Genomic DNA, 21,223 nt, shown 5'->3' on the forward strand with positions numbered 1-21,223 from the left:
GTGCCTGTGTGTGTGTGTGTGCCTGTGTGTGTGTGTGTGTGCCTGTGTGTGTGTGTGTGCCTGTGTGTGTGTGTGTGCCTGTGTGTGTGTGTGTGCCTGTGTGTGTGTGCGCCTGTGTGTGTGTGCCTGTGTGTGTGTGCCTGTGTGTGTGTGCCTGTGTGTGTGCGCCTGTGTGTGTGCGCCTGTGTGTGCGCCTGTGTGTGTGTGCGCCTGTCTGGCATGAGTTCTGAGTTACAAAGCTATGTTTCAGTGACTAAAGCTTCCTGAGTAATTTCTTGAGGTTGTGCCAGGTTCTCTGAGGTGCATTTCAGTCATCTGCATGCTGTATTAGGGAGGCCTGTTGTGTGGATGTGTGGCGAGTGTTGGTGAGAATATTAGAGGAAAGGACCAAGGATGGAGCCTTGTGGTACACCAGTGGTGACTGAGAGGTATGGAGAGACAGTGGAGTGCCATTTTGCTTACTGCTATCTATTGGACAAGTAGCTTTTGAACCATAGAAGGGTGTGCTGAAACATACCTAGTGATGATATCTGAAGTAGAAGTTTGCTGTAACAAACTGGGTGGAGGATTTTAGACAAATCTAGAAATAAGGAGGAGAATAGTTTGCCATTATCTCTAACTTTACTGACAGTATCTATAAAGGTTAGACATGCAGTGTTAGTGCTATTGGAGGGACAGAAACAGTGTTGTGTGAGGGAATGGGAGTTCTTCCTGCAGAAGACAGTTTAACAATTGTTTATGAATACAGTTTGCAAGTATTTTGGAGAGGGTGATAAGACTGCTATAGGTCTAAAGTTGGTGATGTCTGCTTAATTTCCTCCTTTGTATAGAGGGATAATCTGATTTTTTTTTCCAGAGAGCTGGAATATGGGATTCCTGAATTAACCAATGTATAAGGATCGAGAAAGGATAGGCAATACTATTGGCTGCTATTTTCAGGCACTTACTGAAGCAGAGCATGGTTTGATTTTGTTTATATAGCATGTGGGTACAGATTTGGAGGTGAAAGTGGATGTGGTGACATATGGCTGTTGGACATCATTGGGATTATATGCTGGCGAAACCTCAGTTAGGGATGCTATGCTATCTATCTATAAAATAAGAGTTTAATTTATTTTTTCAGTCGTGAGTTATAAGGAAAGGGGTTAGGACTGAATTTTTGGCTGAGATGTAGAATTTCTTTAATGGCTGACCAGACTTTTTTAGGGTTGTGTCCACTATTATTTTGAAAGTTCTTATTGTATAGGTTTTTGTTTTCATTTATTTGCTTTTTAGTATAAACGTTTTCACGATATGGTGGTGTTTTATATATTTTTGCCATTCTTTTCATGCTTTTTTTCTATCCTGCATTAGCATTTTACTCTTTTTGGAAAAACAAATTGTATTTTTTTTAATCTTTTTCTTCTACGGTTGCAGTATTATTCAGGATATTTAGGAAAGATGGACATAATTAATTTACTGCATTATCTAAGGGAAGGATTTTTAGGATATTCCAGTTAATAGATGATATGGTACTAATGAATATTTCTGGGTTAAACTTGGACAGGTTGCATGTTTTATAAGCATGCTGTTTGAGTGGATGTGTGACATTTCTAGTTATATAGATTGGGAGATGGTCACAGAGAGTCTGACATTGTACCTGTAGTGGTGAATTTGCTGGGGTTTGATACTAGGGTATAGTATAAGGAATTTGATGTATTGCTATAATGTGTAGGACTATTAATTAGTTGCATGAAACCACTAAAGTAAATGCCAGATGTAGAGGAGTCTGAGGTTATGTCCAACTAAATATTGACATCCCTCAATAGCATTTTTTCATGTGGAATTGTTAGACATCCACTGTGGGATATCTTTTATTGCAGATGTATTGTTGTCAACAGAGATGTAAAGGACAGTAATATAAATGTGTTTATTTTTCAGGAAAGTGATAAGAAGTTCTGATGAACTGAATTGTGTTACTGGTTTGTTGTAAGGTGCAGTCATTAAGGATGACATTACTGCTGGGGGTGTAATTTTGGAGTCATATACTGGGTTTAAGCCATGTTTCAGTTATACCAAGAATAGTAGGCTTGTGTTGGGTAATCCAGGCATGTACTTCAGTAGTTTTATTTATTACATTTTTAATATTTATGGTGGCAAAAGTTAGATTACCAAAGTGGGGGTAGGGGAAGCTGTTATGGTTTAGAGTAGTGTGTGGAAAGGAATTGTCTTGATGGTTGTGGTAGGTGGAATCAGGGTTAGGGAGAATGGGTGATTGTCTCTTCCTAGGTTAATTTTAGTATACGGAGGCATTATTCTTTTTTGGAGAGCATTTTTCCATATAATTTTATTTTGAGTTGAGTTGAAATGAAGTTAGTCTATATTTGCGGCAAAGGTGAGGGGAGTCATTAAATAGGTTTGGTGTGATGTGTGGAGAATTTAGGTATGAAGTATGGATAGGTGGTTGGGACAGAGTTGGAGAGATGTTGGGAGCTATTATTGAGTCATGGCAGGATGAGAGATGGCCCAGTAGAAGGGGAAGGATAAAGGCTAAGGTGAAGAGTAGAGTAAGTAAGGGGATTGGTGTTTCACTGATGGCAGGTAGTGGGGAAGCAGGAATCGGGAAGGAACAAGAGGTTGCAGGGCTGTAGGATATTTAGTGGTGATGGAGTCTGAAATCTGGTAGAAAGAGGGTAGGAAGGAAGTAATTTCTCTGAAGGAAGATAGGTTGTTTTGGTATCTTCGCTTATGTTTCTGAAATGTAAGAAATAGAGGGGATTGAAAGAAGGGTATGATAATAGAATTAAGATAAGTAGTGAGGGTTTATTTGGGAAAAGAAGTTGAAATGTAGACTAATAGATAACAACTGTTGGGGAGGGTTTTCAGCATGAATAGATATATTCCCATCTAGTATGGCAGTGACAGAGGTTGTTGGGAATGATGCTAAATGTTAGATGGAAGTTGGAAAATAGAAACAGGAGTGTTTGTGTGATTGCAGTAAAGTTGTTTGAGGTGGTTAGGGAGTGGGTGTCAAAGGTGAAAGGTGTATGTGGGAAGTGTAATGGTAGAATATCAGGGGGTGGGATGCTGGAGCATAATGAGCCTCCCACCCTCAGGCCAATTATTGCAGAGAGCAATCATTTTATAGCTGATACAGAATGCAGAAACTATGAAACCAGGGAGACTAGGTAATTGCAATTACAGTGTAATCTGTTGGTCAAGAGAAAGGACAGCGGCTCACTTACTAAGTGGTCCTTAGAATGCAAGGACTACTCTTTTGAGGGAATGTCAAAGCCATTTTCCAGCACAAGGCAGGCACGTATTTTACTGGTTACAGTTAAATACACAGCAATGCTCTTCATGTTAAACTTGCTTACATTGCTCAACAATATTCTCAGTGAAAATGTTTGAGAATTGGTTCTTGTGGCAGAGCTCCTTCTGTGTCAGAGCCAGGGGTGGATGAAGTGACCACAGGCTCTGAAAGCAAAGAAATGAGAGCTTCTACTAAACTGCAATATTATATGGAGGCAATAAAGGTAATACAAATTCCTGGAGATGGAGGAAGAACCACAGTGAGTCACAGCAAGAGAATATGGGGTAACTCACTTTTTGAATTTCTCCAAGTCTTTTGGATTTCTAATACCATGATGGGAATGGACCCCATTCCTAAGTCAAAGTAAGATTAAAGTTCATGAAATGAGTATTTTTTCACTCTTTGATGTCAACCAGAAGTGCTCTTCGCAGCACCTGCAATGTGCCCAGTTATGACTCCTTCTGCAATTTGAAAGGGGTTATATGTATTGGTAACATATCTAAATATGACTGTAAATTCTTTTTTATAAGACCCTTTGCTACTATTGGAACTGTCTGGGTATCTTTCTTCCACATTGCTCTCATTTTTGCCTGTAAATCCTGATATTTTCTGACTTTGTGTCTGTCTGTATGCAAGACATTATAGTCACTGGGTGTGACGATTTCAATGATCAATGCTACTTTTGTCTTCTTTTCATGGACCACTATATCCATTTTTCTAGCATCTATCTTTTGAACTATTGGTAATGGGTGATCCCATGTGATATAGACCTCATCATTTTCTATGATGCTTTGTGGTTCATGTTTCCAGTTTTTCAACCACTTCAGTACCATAATGTTTGCACAATCCCCAGTGCAACAGTCTTGCCACATTATTATGTCTTTTAGTATACAGTCCTTCTGCCATTAGCATGTCACAACCAGCAATGAAGTGTGCAACTGTTTCCAATTCTACAAAACCTGCATTTGTCTGTTTCTCCCACATGTTCAATGGACTTCCTAAGAGAAGAGAGATGGTAATAAAGTTTATGAATGTAAGGTCAAAGTAAGTTTAGCAAGATGTATACTGTCCAGAGAAACCGCAGTAATACAGTGTATACATCTGTACAGAGGAAATGTTTCAGAACATAGCGCTATATAGAAGCTACATTATCTAGTTTTCAGTTATCCTTCCAATTAGTTCTGATTTTAAAAATGTAGTATAAACAGCTAGTAATTTTCATCATACCAATACCGTTATTCACTCTTATAGTATAATTATAGTAATATTGGGTATTGGATCTTATATTATAATAATTCAAATACTTTATTCAATATTTCATTTAAAATTGTATCTCAGAAATACCTTTCCTACCTCCCAAAAAAAAACATACAAACCATACAGTATTCACCATTTTTGTTGCATCTCCCCCCTTTTTTTCTTTTCCAGGTGATGTGTGCTACCCCCTCAAACCTTGGCTAATGACAACAGTCTGTAACCATAGGAAAACTGCTGAAAAGCAATTCAACACTGCCCTGTCCTAGATATGGACTTTCAATGAACAAGTGTTTGGTTTGCTGAAAACCCTTTTCAATTGCATGGATGAGTCTAGGGGTAGCCTTCAGTATGGCCTTGTTACTGCATGCAGGATGGTTACGGTGAGTTGCTTCCTGCACAACATGAACATTTATTTGTATGGTGCTCAATGCTATCATTTGACATTGCAGTTCTCTGTTGTTCCTTTGACCAGTGACAATACTGATGTTGGCCAGCTAGCAGCAGTCATGAGATCCCATGTGGCAGGCAATTGCACAGTGTATGGCTGCACAAAGAGGCAGCATCTGGTACACCACTAGACTATGACACTCAGGTAGTGATACCTTTTCTATAATGTCACATAGATTAAGACTGCTGCAGTGTTACCTGTGGGTTATGCAGTGTGATGTATGGCCTATTGCCACTGTATCAGTCAGCTTCATTTGTCTTTAAAGACATTTTTTTCTACACAATTAATTGCTTTCTGCATGGCTTTTACTTAAGCATCTTTAAGTGCTGTTAGGCTTTAGTTTCACTCTAGAGCCAAAACAGCAGCATCCTCACATCTTCTTGAGGTGAATTCCTCATCCATTTCTCGAACAGAGCAACTTATTTTTGATAAGAAACCTGATCATAATCCTGTATATGTTAGACATAGTACTGTCATGTGGTGGAAAGAGGACCTCAGACTCAGAATCTGATGGACACTTAGAAAGATGTGAACATTATTCAGTGTGGTTCACTGCACATGCTCACAAAAATGTTACTGTGCCAAAATGTGGGACCTGGAATTTTGACAGGCTCAGTTTGGCTGTATCTCTGAAGACCACTTAGCAGCACACAAGAAGCAATCAGGAGAGTGGATGAAGACTGGGATAACACAAGCTGTCATGGCAGTGATGAGTTTTATAAATAGCAAATGAGCTAAAGAGGTGGCTGCAAAGGTTCAGAAGAAAAGGATCACATTCAGGAAACACTAAAGAAATGTGAAGAGCAGGAGAGGTAGAAATAGATGAAAAAAAGATTAAAGTAGGAGACAGAAATGGTAATCTGTGAATCACAGACTTTGAGGGGAAAATAACAAAGTATATTAGGAGGGGAGATAGATCCATTAATACCTGCATTAAGAAACAAAGAAAAGGTAAGAAGAAAGTGCTAAGGCTTAACAAAGAGGTAATGCAGCCAGAATGACAATATGAAGGAAAAAGGTAATAACCCCTAGGATTCATCAAAATCTTCACTGCTTGTGCTAATTGCCCACAATGTTTGAAACTGTAATTCAGAATAAAGTATAGTAGCAATGAGAAAGCCCTCATTGGCTCATTATCATGTTTCTGAATCAAACACTACAGTTGTTAGACTTGACTGTGTTAGTGTTTTCTGTGGTGGCCTATGCAGCATGTTAACAAAGGCACCCTAACATATGCGCACATGCACACTCCCAGACATTCCTATGCACAGAACAATATACAAATATACACACTCCTAAACTCACAGACCCTCAGCAAACAAGCCTTGCACTCAATCACACTTAGGGAAGCATTTACCCATACCCTCACGCACAATCTAACACATACCCATACACACACACACACACACACACACACACACACACACACACACACACACACACACACTACTCTCAAGTGCTTACTGAACTTACTTGCACTATGAGTACTCCCACTGGAGTGAATGAGCGACCTCCTTGACTTTATGGTCATCATTTTCTCCTAGAGTCAAATTTTACTTGGCAGAACAATTTCTAAGCTGCGCATATCAGGATCTGTGGGCATTTCCATAGAAGGACACATGGCTAACTAGCATTGGCCACTGCTCTGGACTGTTGCAGCAGTGTGCTGCTCTATCGGTGAGACCACTCTCTGCACTGGGGCCTCCGAGGGGAAAAGCTCAGCGATAGAGCTGTCTATGAATTACAGATGTGAAGAGCAATGCAGAAACCTTGTAAGCTTAGGCTTCTCCATCGCACTGATACTGTTGGAATCCCAGGGCATGTTTTTGTGTTCATGAAGAAGTATTGGGGGGCAGCTAACCCAGACAAGTGAAACAGTCTTCATTAGGGTAGGGAACACTGATACCACTCTGTGTATGAAAGACTTCAAAATGGTACTTCTTAAAACTGGTGCAAGAAAGACTTCAAAACAGTACCTCTTAAAACTGATTGGTATAAACAGTGCATTCAGTAGGTTCAAAATGTGTATTTGTGAAATAAAAATGCTGCTTAAAATGGGAAAACTGTATAAACTGTATTTTTAACATCTAAGAAATAATTGTTGATAGTAAAATTAAATTAGCCATTAAGCAACAACAATGTCTAAAGGTCATAAAATATAGCAAATATCAGCCATTGTTTACTATTTCTAGTCTGCATTCAAAGTGCATGCCATTTTTATTTACATCTCTCCACCTTTTACAAACACATCTTCTTTCAACAATTTCTGCTGTGCCTTTTGCTCTGCTTGCATTTTCTTAGCTACTGTATAACAAACATATTTACCTGAGGCTGCTGATTGATATAACGCCCTTGATAACAATGATAAGCAATGCTATATGATCCAAACTATTTGACTTTCTGTTTCTTACAGAATGCAGCTGACATTTTCATTAAGCTCCTGACCTTAAGATTCACTTTTGTTAGGTACATTTAACTGACAGGTTAATTGGGTCTAACTTGCTTGTGTCTAATTTAATGCACAGAAGGCCTCACCTTTCACTACTTAAATTTAAGCACCACTACTTAAGCTCAAAGAATCAGAAAATGAACCATAGTTTTACCCATTAAAGTATCAGCTGCTCTGTATATTTACATAAGCCAGCACCTGTTATTTACAGAAACAATGTCCAGCATTTTCAACATGTACATGCATAATCCAGTTTGTAGTTGGTTACCTGCCAACTGCCCACATTTTAGAGGGACACCTCGATTTTTTTCCTCAAACATTTGATCTATCACTCCTAAAACTCAGTTATTTTAATAAGTTGTAAGTTAATAGTACCAGCATCTAATTTAAAAAGTGCCTATAATTTGGGGCCATTTCTCTAATTTTTTTCCTTTGCCATGACTCTAGTTTGTAACTAGCCTAAAGAGCTACATTACAGTACTCAAATGAAGGTAAAGTACACTGTCCAGGGAATACAATGCTTTAATGTTGTATACAGCAAATTCAATGCTAACAGATGAAGATAATTACTAGGTAAGCAGATACTAGGATCATAAGATGCCTAGCCCAGCCTAGGAAGGCCATACAGATGATTTGCAGAGTTAAACAAATTAGGCATGGGCTAGCATACAGATTTGCAGAGTTAAATGAACCAGTCATGGGCTAGCAGACGTACTCAGCAGTGAGTTTTATACATGAGGGCTGAGAAAAGAAGTTGAAGATAAGTAGTAATGTTACAGTTAGCTTAGGATAATGGGTGCAATTTAAGAGATGTACAATGCTTAGGCAGTTTCTAAGAAACAGTTGTTGAGAAGCCTCTGCAAATAACTAAATGTCTTTTTGTGGAAAATACAAACAACATATTTTTGCAATGCTTGAACTGACATCACTTTATACTTGACAAATCCGGACATCCAGTTGTGCAGCACTATTTTTTAAATATCTTTATTAGTATCAAAGATTGCATAGTGACATGAGTGAACATTCAGTTTTAAGAGAAAACAAGACAGTATAATGATTTTTTCCCTTTGTTCACATTATGCAGTTATGCTTTTTGTCTTAGCAATTATTCAGTTTAACATTACATAGATTGCTCAGATCCTGCCTTACATGAACTTCCACTCTTTTTAAACATTATTCTGTATGTATTGCTTCCATGAAATCCACTTATTTCTATATAGTTTATTCCTTCCCCTTTCTAAAGATCCCGCCTCCAGCTTGTTTATCTCCTTTACAATATTCAGCACTTCAAGTTACAGTTTTACTTTTGATTTCCATTTTCTAGTAATTGCTTTCTCAGCTGGCAATTGCATTAAACTTAACAGGGCCTTACTGTATCTAGGCAATTCAGTTTCTGTATCCAAGCTCAAATGAATCATTTCCTTAGTTAAAATAATTTCCTCCCACTGTATTTTTGACAAAGTACCCTATAAGTAATTTTTAAAATGTATCAATTCATTATTATTTCCAAAAAACATGTTCTCAAGTACTCATAGGCAAAAATCTTAAGCCTTCTTCCAGTCTGCTTCTCTCTGGATCACCGCTGTTCTGTTAATGTCAAATGTTTGCCCCCCCCCCCCCAAACTCCCTTTGAGCCGTAGCTGTCAGTTTTGGCTTCACCTTACCCATTATTTTAGCTACTATAGACATACATACTTTTTAATTGAAAGCGGTCTATATGAACTTGGGTTTAAATAGTTGTTGCCCTATTTGAATAGTATAACAACCAGAACTTTCCTTCAAGATCCTAGTACTGTCTTTCCTTCTGAAATATTTCTGAACAAAACCTTCCTAATCTTTACCACTTTCTTCTTTCCTGACTCAAATTTTCACATTAATACCTTCTGTTCCTGGAGTCTTCTGTGTTGACTGATTCTACCTCACCATTTTTTTATCTCATCCTCTCACATCTTTGCTATTAATGCTTGAGTCTCACCTTCCTCTATACTTAATATTTTCCCCTTTTCTTTGGTTCTCCTATTCCTATGGCCTATGCACATTTCCAAAGAATCTTCAAAATATCTTTAATACCTCAGTAGGATCTCTGGTTATTTTTATATTCATAGGCTCCCGTAGCCTGCAGCACTTCTTTCTATTTTCTGTTGCCTAAGTCATTTTGTTAATAGGTTTCATGCTATGGGGTTATCAAAATATTTGCTTAACTGTGACCATTCTAAAGTAATGCATGTTATCCAAATACTCCCTTGTTTTTCCCTTAACATTCAACAATTGCTCCTCTTCTTGTTCTGTGTGAATCCCCTTCCTCTGCAATACCTTAACCTTTGATAAATCCTTTAAATAATTCCTGTTGCTTCTTTTGCCATACCTCTTTCACTTTTTTCTACATTTTTAAATTTCATTTTCATTTTATCCCATTCCTCAGCTATCCCTTCTGAAGAAATGTATATATTCCCTAACAAATCTTGAATCATTTTCACTACCCATTCCTTAAACTGCTCTCTTTAACAGGCAAGTAGGAAAGCATCAATGTTTAATTTTTACTTCATTACCCTCATCATATTTTTTCACATTTTCTGACTTTTATAAGAAGATTCATACTCATCTTTAGAAAGGACTGATTCATGGATTAAACTATTCATCCTCATCTCCAGAGAAAATAGATACACAAATGCATTAACACAATAGTGTAATGATTAGTTAGTATTGCAGCCATTGCCTGGATTGATTCCAGCATAGCTGCCTTCTGTGTGAAGTCTGCATGCTTCCTTGTTTCTGTGTGGGTTTTCACTGTAGCCTCTGTCTTTCTCATACATTTCAAATCTATACTAATCAGTGAAGTGGCAATGCTCCACTGATTAAGCACGTGCACAGTGTTTGCATGAGGGTGTATGCATGCCCTGCAATGGTCTTGGTAACCCACCCAGGACTAGATTTCGGCCTTACATTTGCTGCTTGAAAAGAGAACCTATACTTCTCCCTGATCCTTATTTAGGACAAAATATGCATTCACGGTTCACTATAATACCAGTAATATTTTGCTGGAATATTTTCTAGTATTACAAAATGTGACTCAGACTTTTCATTTCTTAATGTATACAAGGCATTTGCCTTGACATTTCATTATCAGAATTTATCTTACTCTACAGATATAACCCTTTTCTTTTACTGTTTTACATTTTTACATTTTTACATTCCTATGTTATTGAATTCGACTTCTGACCAGAACAGTTTCTTGATAGTCAAACAGATTTTAAGCCAAATATTTCTAAACTTAAGTGATATAATTATAATTTTACCATGGAATACATTAATCAGCAATGAATGACCAGGTCTACTTGTAATAGAATTTCAAATGACCTAATAAAAAAGGTCCAGCCACTCATGCACTAAACCACTATATCAAACACTGGAACAATTCAAATATTAAATCACCAAAATGACCATCTACATGTCTCCCATAATCAAATAGTAGGGATATCAGAATCCATTAACCATTTAAAAAACAACACCTCACAGTGATTTTTCACAGTGATAATAATTATGCTCATTCATACTGAAATGCACAGTACAGTCTTTCATATAACTATTCGTAAAGATATGTGCTTCATACACAGTCTTTTTATGCTAATTTCTTCAAATGGGCAGAGTTAATATCTAAACCTTCATATTTATATAGTGACAGTTATCACAGTGACATCTGTATGTGTGTGTATGGGGGAGGGGGGGCAAACAGCAACAATCCTGCAAAAGCATGATTAACCGAGAAAATAAATATCAAAGATGCTGATTTAATTCTACCAAAACCATATATTTGTGGGTTTGTGTTTTTTTTTGGGGGGGGGGGGATGCACATAGCATATCAAAAACTTATCTCTTGAAATGACTTACCTGTGAAGCATGGTGTTAAGTAATGAAACAGTGTACATCAGTGGGAAGGTGCAGAAATGGCTTCCCTTTTATATTGTGTGAAGCAACTGACCTATAGCAGAGTATTTTACTATTACTGTTGAACAAAATTGTGATATCAAAAAAAAATCACTCCCAGATAATAGAATTCTGTGATTTTCTTCATCAAAGCATATATCTCCTGATAAATTAGTTTAATCCTTCATTATATGCGTTTAACTAATAAGCTAGTAAGAGCATAATTTTAGAGTAATCACTTCTCTTGTGGTTATATGTCAGACAGGCATTTGAAATAAAAATAAAAAAAGTTTTGTTTTGAGTGCTTTATTGTTATGGATTTCCTGTGAGTATGCACACATTGTCAAATGCTTGAAAAAACATATACACATGCACACTATATGCACGCAGGATGGTACAAGAGATGTGTGAGTTCCATGGTGGTCAGAGAAACCACCATCAGTGCTTTGGAGGGTACTATAGGGCCACATGATGGGATATGCCCTTTGCTGAGCTGAGGAGATACCCCTTGCCAAGACCTTACTGGATGCCCCCACCCGGGCACCACAGTGAGTGCATGCATGTAGTTGGGGCTTAAAAACAAAAAAACACAAACCACCCTGGCTGGTTTTCTGAATGATGGCCCCCACACTGACATGTCAATACCTGCCCTGGAGATGGAGAATAAATGGGCCAATCGGTCAGAGGGGAGCTGATAACAAATAATCAGTGAGGGAAAAGAGAGGCTACACACACACACACACACACACACACACTGGTACCCTAGTGCAAATTATAGAGTGATATATGTTTTAACATATTCTTGAGAGACAGTAGCACTGAGCATTATTTTGTAATTGAGGAAGACACAGGATTAACTAGGGGAATGGTAGCTAATACAGCATGAGAAGGGTTAACACCAGACTAACGAGATTCTTAAGTACAATGGCACTGAATTTTTAAAGCATAAGAAGGAAGGGCTGCCATGCCTGCACAGATCATCGATCCTATTTCTGTTTGGTGGTTCCACAGTATTCTCCTGCCTTATTAATCTGCTGTATTTGAATTTATCAGAGTTTGTAGACAGAAGAACACACAGGAAAAAATAAAACAGCCTAATGCTAACATACAGGAAGGCAGCATTTTGCTGGGAATGCATTCAAATTTTGGAATGCACACAGGTATTTTTACATGTGTTGACACTGTTTATAGCTATTTTATCAGCTGTTGCTCATGATGTTATTACTATCATATTTGGCAGAAGAAAGAAGCAGACTGGCTGTGTCGGGAGTTCCACGTTGTGCTTTCCATCAAAGTCCAGGTAAAAGACCTTTGTGAACACATCACCTTGTCATCTGGTGACAGAGTCCTATTTTTCAGTAGATAAATAGTTAAACCCAGACAGTCAATACTTCTCAAAACACGAAGAAGACAATAACAGAAATTCTCTGAAAGGTAAGGTTGCTTGGACAGCATGAGGCTTTATTTGTCCTTTATTTCTCAGTGGCTTTTTATATAATTTGTAAGTGCTGTAAGCTCTCTAGTGTGTATATTCACAGATGTGACTTAGTCAAGATATATCACTGCTGACAGCAGTCCTAGCTGAGGTGAAGACACTGTATTCGGTGTGCCAAAGTTGCACTGATGCTCTTCCGTAATGCCATGTGGCATACACCTCCTTATTCATGTACTGCTAAAGGTACTGTTATCTGCTTTCTTGGTACTGTAGTGCCTTCATAGTAGCCCTGGTCTGGACACTGAGCATTCAACAGGATGGCTAAAAATGAAGCTAAGGTTTTGTCTCCACTAAATCTCTGGAGCAGAGGATTTTAAACCACAAGACTCAAGCACTGGAAGTTCCTTTTGGGATGTGCTATAATCTAAAGAGCTTTTCTAATCACAGAACTTATTTTTGCAAAGCTTTACTTTTATTCTAAAGTACATCATCCTTAATATTCCTGTTTGTAACAGAATCAATGTTTCAGTTTGCTTCATAGTTAGATGTCTTCCTTCTGCCCACCACAGAATCAAACCTGAGACTCTGCATTAAAAAGAAGCACATATAAGTGCAGTTACAGGGAAGTTTCCTGCAATGCGCTGGCCAGAGAGGCAATCCTGTAAAGCACCAGCTTCTTGTTTTGAGATCGTTAGCATAACCTTGAATTGTTAGCAGAGCTGTTGGTAAAATAACAAACTACAAAGGCATTAAGCTATGGCAAGAATGTTTTCTGCAATACTGAGCATAAATTATGTTGAGCTGTTGCCATACAATGCATAGGATGAAGATGGGGTCATAACTGTCCAAGAGCTGATACCATCTCGACAAAATGCATTACTGGGATTAAGAAATTACTTTGAAGGGCTAAGAAATTACCATCTTGGTGTTTTGTAAGCCACGGAGATGTGCTGAGAGCTGATCATGATTTATTCTTCTGCAGGTTTGATTTCATCTGGAAGCACTGTGATATCTTGGTAGCAATGGGATTTCATTATACGCTGCTAACATGTTGACCACAATGATGTAGATTTTGTCTTTCATTCATTACATTAAATCTCACCATATGATACAAAGCTAAGAGTAAGTTAAAAGGCTGCAGGAATAGAATAAATCTGAACTTCTCTGCTAGCCATTGTGTATTTTGTATATTTGAATGCATTTTGTAAATGAATGAATGGATTCTAGTCCTGAAAATATATACATTGCACGTCTGAATAGGCAGATGCTACACATGGTAGTAATATCTGAATTATTTACACATTTAGTTAATGGTATAAAGTAATGAGTTGTGAATTATATAAGGGAATGGGTCTTTCCAACAACTCTTTAGAATCTTGTGAGAACCATCAGATGTAAGCAGTAGATGGTATTCAGTTATCTCTCCAAGCCTCCTACTGTCCTGGAAATGAACATGTTTCAAAACTACCTTAAAGTTTTAATACATAGACTGCCTTAATAGCTTATTAGTATAACACTAGTAAAGATATCTCTTAATATTAAACTGGCATTTACATCGACATTCCAAGCATTCTAGTAGGATGAGTAATGTTTCCAAGACATTCTCATCTGAGAAGCATCATTTGTGAGTGGAGATTTGTACACTTGACCCCACAATATATGTGTGTATATATTAAACACATACAGACACACACACACACACACACGCACAGTTGCTGCTGGTGACTCATAGATTTGCATACCCCTTTGATGCTAACAAAAACAGTTGTGGATTCCTAACATGTATTTGTCTTTATATTCCTTTAGCAATACTACAGTTCTGCACCTGTAGGGAGGGTTTTTCCTTAAGTGCTTTCCTATGGATAAGCCATTAGAATATCCCATTCCTGTTCAGGTGTACATCAAAATTTGTATAATATTTGAAGGTAAAGAGAAGGGAAGTTTCTCTGGTGACTTGACCAAGCTTACTGAATTACTATTAGGTTGCCACTGGGAAAATAGCCAAAAAGACCTATGAATCTTAGGCAGAATATAAATAAATAGTAAGTAGTTAAACCTCTGCTAATTTGTGTATGATTATTTTTCATTTCGTTAGGATCTGTAGCTGAATCTGCTCAGCAGCTTGAATAAAAATGTTTCTGAAGACCATCACAGTCACTCTGGCAATCATTGCCATCACAGGTAAGCTATTTCTTTTCATGCTTTAACATTCTAAGTAATATTCAGAGTGCAGGACAGACTATTCCCAGCTAATCATCAGTGATGATGGGGCCTATTGCCTCCTCGCTAGTAGGCTGTTATACTACTGCCCATGATCCTAATGAGAGGATCACTGGCTATTATGCTGGAGATAGAGGTTTAGGACTAGGCTGTACCACTCACCTGCAGACATTGAAACTAGGTATAATGGCCCTTAAAAAGAAGGTGCATCAAGCCAAAAATCTGGGCATCTAACATAAAATTTGAATAACAAATAACTGGTCCTGTTTCTAAAAGGATTTTAAGATAGTACTCAGATACACATTTAAAAAATCAGATTGACAAAATTATGGAAAAATATAAGCATGTTATCTAAAAGTCTTGTGTAAAAATTGTAGATGTAAATGAACTGCATCACAAAATTCTGCCACGCAAGGTTATTTTATTTTTGCTTCTGAAAAAAGGATAAGTAGGGTGTGTTTTTTCTTTAAACTGTTGGTCCCACTTGCATGTTCACATTGTGTGGTTTTCTGTGCAATAGACAGATTCAAAAGTCATGTGTGATTATGGGAGAATTCAGAAAATTAAGCCTGAAAATAGGGATATACCTCCAAAAGTAGATACATTATGTGCAAGGCTAAATCAGGCCTTAAAATAGGAACATTTCTCCAAAATAGGGACAGCTAGAAAGCCTGGACTAGGCCAGGTTTGTTGTGTGCCAGTCACAGAAGGAGAGTAGAACCTCTTATAGGATTCTTTGTTCATGCAATGAGTCTGGCTTTTGTGATGTGAACTAATCGATGGAGATATATGAGCTTGATATTTTGTATCCGATGACCCAGAAGCATAAAAAATATTATGTGGTTCACAGAATGGTTTGCTTGGCCAGTGCATGGGCACCATTTTCTAATTCAGGCTTCCAAAGTCAGATTTTTCCCTATCCTCAACAACGTAGGCACAAGCATGCTTCCATGGGTTTAATCAGACAAGTTTGCTGTAAAAATAACAGCAAACTATAGAATGCGATCCAACCATTATGAACTGATAAGGGAGATACAGACAGAAAAATAAAGAAAAATGCAGGATAGGCAGATCAAATATCTGGACATGGGCTGTACAACCTAATCATATGGAACAAAATTCTGCCACCCAGATTTAATTTGGTTTACAATATTCACTAGTAATCCACAGTTCCCAAGCAGTCAGCAGTTTGAGATAAGATACTTCACATCTGTATAGATAATTTGGGTTCTGTTACTGTGTACTGCAGCAATGTTAGTGCTACTTTATTAACTATCAAAACAGGAACAAGCTGTGTATGTATGTGCTTGCAATGTTTACATATCTATATTTATATCTTTCTATTTATATAGATATATGATATGTTGGGGGTCAGGTGTATGATGTGTTGCATCATATTTCTTGGCTGCAGGTTTAAGAAATGAGTTTAGTGATTCATAGGTTCATAGGTTCATACTAGGCTATCTGCCCTAGGGCATTTATAAGCCTAGCCAGAATGTGCTTGGCTTTCGCCACCCATTTTAAATTTATTTTGCTATGCCCTTTTTTGAGGTTAGTATACTGTGCCTCTGTCTAACAGTGACACAGAAGTGATACCCGGGGTAAACCTACGATCTCCCATCCACTCGTCAAGATTCCTCTTGAAGAGAGTCAGAGGGACTCTGCCTAACCTGGACTGGGATTTTATTCCAGAGTGAAGGGAGCCTCTGGGTTATGAATCTGTCCCTCCAGCATGTCCTATTTATTTCAGTGCTGAGATTCAAGTCTCTCGAGCACGTAGCTCGATGGGGTTTGGATTTTCTGAGGTGCAGCATGTCCATTAATTCCGGGTTGGACATGGCTTTATACGTCAGGCACAGATCACCTCTGAACAGGCGGTATGCCACTGAGTAGAGCTGGAGTTTCTTTAACCGGGCAGCATATGACATCTGTTTGAGCCCTTTGATCCTCTTAGTGAGGTACTTTTGGGGTCTTTCCGGTTGCTGCAGGCGTCTGGTAAGGTACATCCCAAAAGGGGCATTGTACTCAATTATGGGCCTGATGAGGGATGAGTAAAGAGGCACGATGACCTCCCCTGATCTAGATATAGTAGATTTATATGGTGTGTCTTGAATATAGCTTTTCATTGTTTCTGTGATTTGTGAAATACTGTTCCCTAATCTTCCCTAATACTGCAAGCTGTATGTGATATTTCATGCACTACTCTAGAAACATCTCTATGTACAGCTGTTGGCTGTTATTGTTTCTTATTCACTTTAGTGAGATATAGTAGCTGTATATGGTGTCTTGAATATACCTTTTCATTGTTTCTGTAGGTATTTACAAACTGGCTATATTGTGAGTCCCTTTCTACTTTATTTCTGTGGTAAATTTTAATTTTTGTTTAATAGCATTAGGTAATTTTTGTACTATTTTAGTACTGTATCGATGGCTATGCTAAAATACGTTATGACATGAATGGGTAGGAGTTTTCTTATCTGATATTGCAGACAGAGTGATAGTAAATGCATGTTGATTTATGTGTTAGGATGTATATTTAAATTTCTTACAATTAATGATAATTATGCCATTGCACTGGATATTTATTGCAATAGTGGTGATATAGCAGATCTCAACAGTACCATGAAATCTGTTAAATCATTGTATCCTCATGTTCTGTCTCTGCACAGGTTCCCAGGCTGAACTTAATGCTCAACAGCTGGCTGACAACCTCTGGAATTACTTCACACAGAGTGTCACTAATGCCAAGAGTACCTTTGACCAAATCCAGGAAAATGAACTCAGCCAGCAGATCAAGTAAGTATTTTCTTGATAAAGCGTATCTCTAGCCTAACTTTTCAGAACTCTAATTGTTTCTGTTTAGTGGAAACGGATCACTCAGGCCCTATACAGCTGAAATTGCACCTCTTTTTATCATTATTGTTCACATAGTAGCATAACCAGCACAAATTATTTATTATGTCTTTGCAACTAAAGTTTCCTGTTTATGCCCTTTAGGTGTTTATTATTTATGCTTAACTAAAAAACTTATGAATAAACCAATGAAAAAAAACTTATGAATAAACCAATGAAGAAAAAATAAAATTCTAAGTTTTTTTGACAATTACAGATACTTGCTCTTCAGTTGTCCTGCTTCAGCTCCTTTTACTTCAGTCACAGAAGCCCCTGAATTCTTCGGTATATTTATGTTCCATCCTCTAAAGTAAGCTTTTCCAGAGCCCCAACCTACCTTTTTATTAAAAGTAGTATTTCCATGAGCCTGACTTGAATCATAATCTTCAAGTTATTATGTATACCCTTGTTTATCCCTAATCATTACTGTGTTCGCCTTCCTTCCCACCTGCATGCCCCACTATGGGATGTGTTCATGGGATGTATCCTTGTTCCTTCTTTCCTTTTCCCAGAAGGATACGTCATTTGTGACACCAATCTGCCTCTCAATGTGACCTTGTTTATACATTTTAAACAAGCCTCATACCTTTATACCTAAATGGACTCCAGAACTGCATTTGGTATTCTTGATGAGGTCTCCTGGTGCATGATATGCTGGAATAATGACCCTGGTTTTCTGCAGACTGCACCCTTTTCATACAGAATCCTGTTAGATGTACCCAAAGCTCTTTCACAATAACTTGTGTGTTCAAAATTTAAGGTGATAATCAGACCCGGATTCTTAACTTCCTCTTTTTTTCCCCAGCTCTGTCCTCCCAAAACTCATATTAGCATTTGATCACTTCCCTCAGATGCACAACGTTGTATTTTTTATCATTAAATTTTAAATCACATGCCAGTTACATGTGCAGGATTACCTCATATTGTTGGAGACTAATCCCTCTAATTTGAATTAATCCCTCTGTCTCTAATTACATCTCTAATTCTGACAATTTCAGTAAGAATATGAATCCTTCTGTCCATCCAATATAGTATATCAGCTCCAAATATGTTAAAGTGCACAGGTCCACATTATGAGCTTACAGCAATCGGCTTGCTGCTACATTCATATTGAACATAGTCCATTCTTAGCATCACCTTAAGTTTCCAGTCTCCCAGCCAGTTGGCATCCACCACACTTCTAACAACCATCTCTATAACTTTGTAATTTCCCAGCAAGTATTATCTATGATGTTGTGATAAAGCTCATCTACCAAAGAGATTTTCCTCTATTAAAGAATTATTCAAAAATGATCCACAGTAGTTTTTTCTTCAGAAATCTCTTCAGAGAATGATTATTCAGATAATACTTTAGATGCAAACTTTGGAAATGTTTCATCTCGCAAACGAGTTGCCTAGCTTGGCTTTTGGTTTAGCTTTGTTTTCCTTATGTAGTACTGAGTCAACTCCTCAAGCTGTCATTTTGGTCACCCTCCTGAATAAATTGTTTTCGTCTAGCACTACCTTTCTAGTTTTCATTAACATTACGTGTCTAATATGACTCAACCTTGAGGGAATCACCTGCTCTTTTATTCAAAATTGATTCAGTGGTTTCATCCCTTTTAGGTTATACAAAAGGATGGGCCGTTAGAGCGATCATTAATTCTCAGTGATTCTCGAATTCCCAGATGTATTCCATCAGTCTCCCTTCCAGGCCGCTTTAACTTTCTGAAATGTTTTTTTCCGATGAAATAACTAATATCAGCACTCGTCTGCAGATCATGTCCATTAATATACTGGTCATACCGCACATTACTTTTGTTTTTCAAGTAATTAGCAAAGAATTTATAGTGCCCTCTGATTTTTTTTTTTAATGCTGCCATCTACCTTCAAGTTAAACCTTTCCACCCTTTACATTGTTTGATTTTTAATGCATTTGTTAACCTGGTAAGCCCACTGAACACAAGTATCCTTTAGCAGAGGCAGCCAGGGAACATTGTCTATTTAAGTGACTTGCACAAAGTCATACAGCAGGCAAGGAGAGGCAGAAAGACTCGAACCCTGTACTCTTGGGTGCAGTGAGCAGCTCATTCACAGCTCAAAAGCCTTAATCTTCTACATAGGTGTTTTTATACCCCATGTAGACTCCAGATAATTTTTCTTCATGTAGACAGCAAATGTTGGAGGTGTGTTGAGGAAGAAAGAGATACTTGGCAACATACTTTCTGGGAGTGTAATGGGTTGGCAGACTTTAAAAATATCCCTGCAGACTACTCTATCAGAAATACTGGGTGAGGAAAGTGGTATATCTAAGGAAATTATTTTTCTGAGCTATGATTCAGAATTGGAATTGCCTAGACATATTAAGGCCTTGCTGAATTTAATTATGGTGGCTGCCAAAAAAGCAATTACTAGAAAATGTAACTGAAAGTCTAAAACGACTTTACTAGAAGTAGTGAATATAGTAACAGAGATAAAACTGGAAATGGGATCTTTAGAAAAGTATAGGAGAAAATTACACAGAAAAAATAGGAATTGTGGGAATATGTGCATCAGAGGAAAAAGGTTTAAAATTAGGCAAGATTTGAATAAGCTATGTAATGTCTGACAGTATTTGGATAGATTATAAGTGATGTATAATGTTTGCAACTAAAATTATGCCAGTATGGTTTGTTTTCATTTATATAAGTGGATGATTGCCTATGTCATAACTAATAATTTAATAAAGATGTTTCTTGTTTAAAAAAAGCCTTAATCTTCTGCTGTGACTGCTATATGTCGAATTGCTCTTTATCCATCTGTCCACAATCCCTTTTTCCCCCATGGGGTCAGGGTGTCACTTCAACAACGACAATCATCTGTAGCCAATGTTCACACCACTTGGCGGCTAGCCCTGCTGTGGTTGTTTTAACATACAACACATATGCATGTATACTCACACCTGTTTCCAATTTAGACAGTCCAATCCACCTACTACATATCTTTGGAATGTGGAAGGAAACCAGAGCATACCTCTCAACTGTACAAATTTTCACAGAATGTCCAAATTTTTGCCTCACATTTTTATTTTTTCTGGCATATCACTGGGATAATCCAAGAATTTATGTCACTAAATAATGACGTACATTTGAATTTCAGAATTCATATCATTCAGAAAATGCAAGTTAACACAAATTTTCTTTAATGTCTTTCTAAGTTTATTAGAGCAATATTTAAAATCTGTCCCCATTTTTGAGCCTTTGTCCCCCCCCCCACTATGTCAGGCTTTGTTCAGATTTCTTGCACTAAGAGGTTGAGAGGTATGCCTCTTAATTCATATTTTTGTCT

At 37.6% G+C, this 21,223-nt stretch overlaps 1 protein-coding gene across 5 annotated transcripts in view; it reads left to right on the forward strand.

Moving 5' to 3' along the window:
- LOC122809494 (apolipoprotein A-IV-like) overlaps positions 1 to 21,223 on the forward strand; it is a 110,255-nt gene that overhangs the window by 83,913 nt on the left and 5,119 nt on the right. For 2 of the 5 annotated variants that reach the window (XM_044081046.1, XM_044081042.1), the window contains exons 2-4: positions 12,611 to 12,670; positions 14,901 to 14,986; positions 17,695 to 17,821. In XM_044081046.1, coding sequence (XP_043936981.1) covers positions 14,938 to 14,986; positions 17,695 to 17,821 — 176 coding nt within the window. In that variant the 5' untranslated portion in view covers positions 12,611 to 12,670; positions 14,901 to 14,937. The other 3 variants (XM_044081045.1, XM_044081043.1, XM_044081041.1) reach the window with 2 other exon arrangements.

The sequence above is a fragment of the Protopterus annectens genome, chromosome 8.part0, assembly GCF_019279795.1.
Source record: "Protopterus annectens isolate FY-2018-M chromosome 8.part0, PAN1.0, whole genome shotgun sequence".
In the NCBI taxonomy this organism is placed as follows: Eukaryota; Metazoa; Chordata; order Ceratodontiformes; family Protopteridae; genus Protopterus; species Protopterus annectens.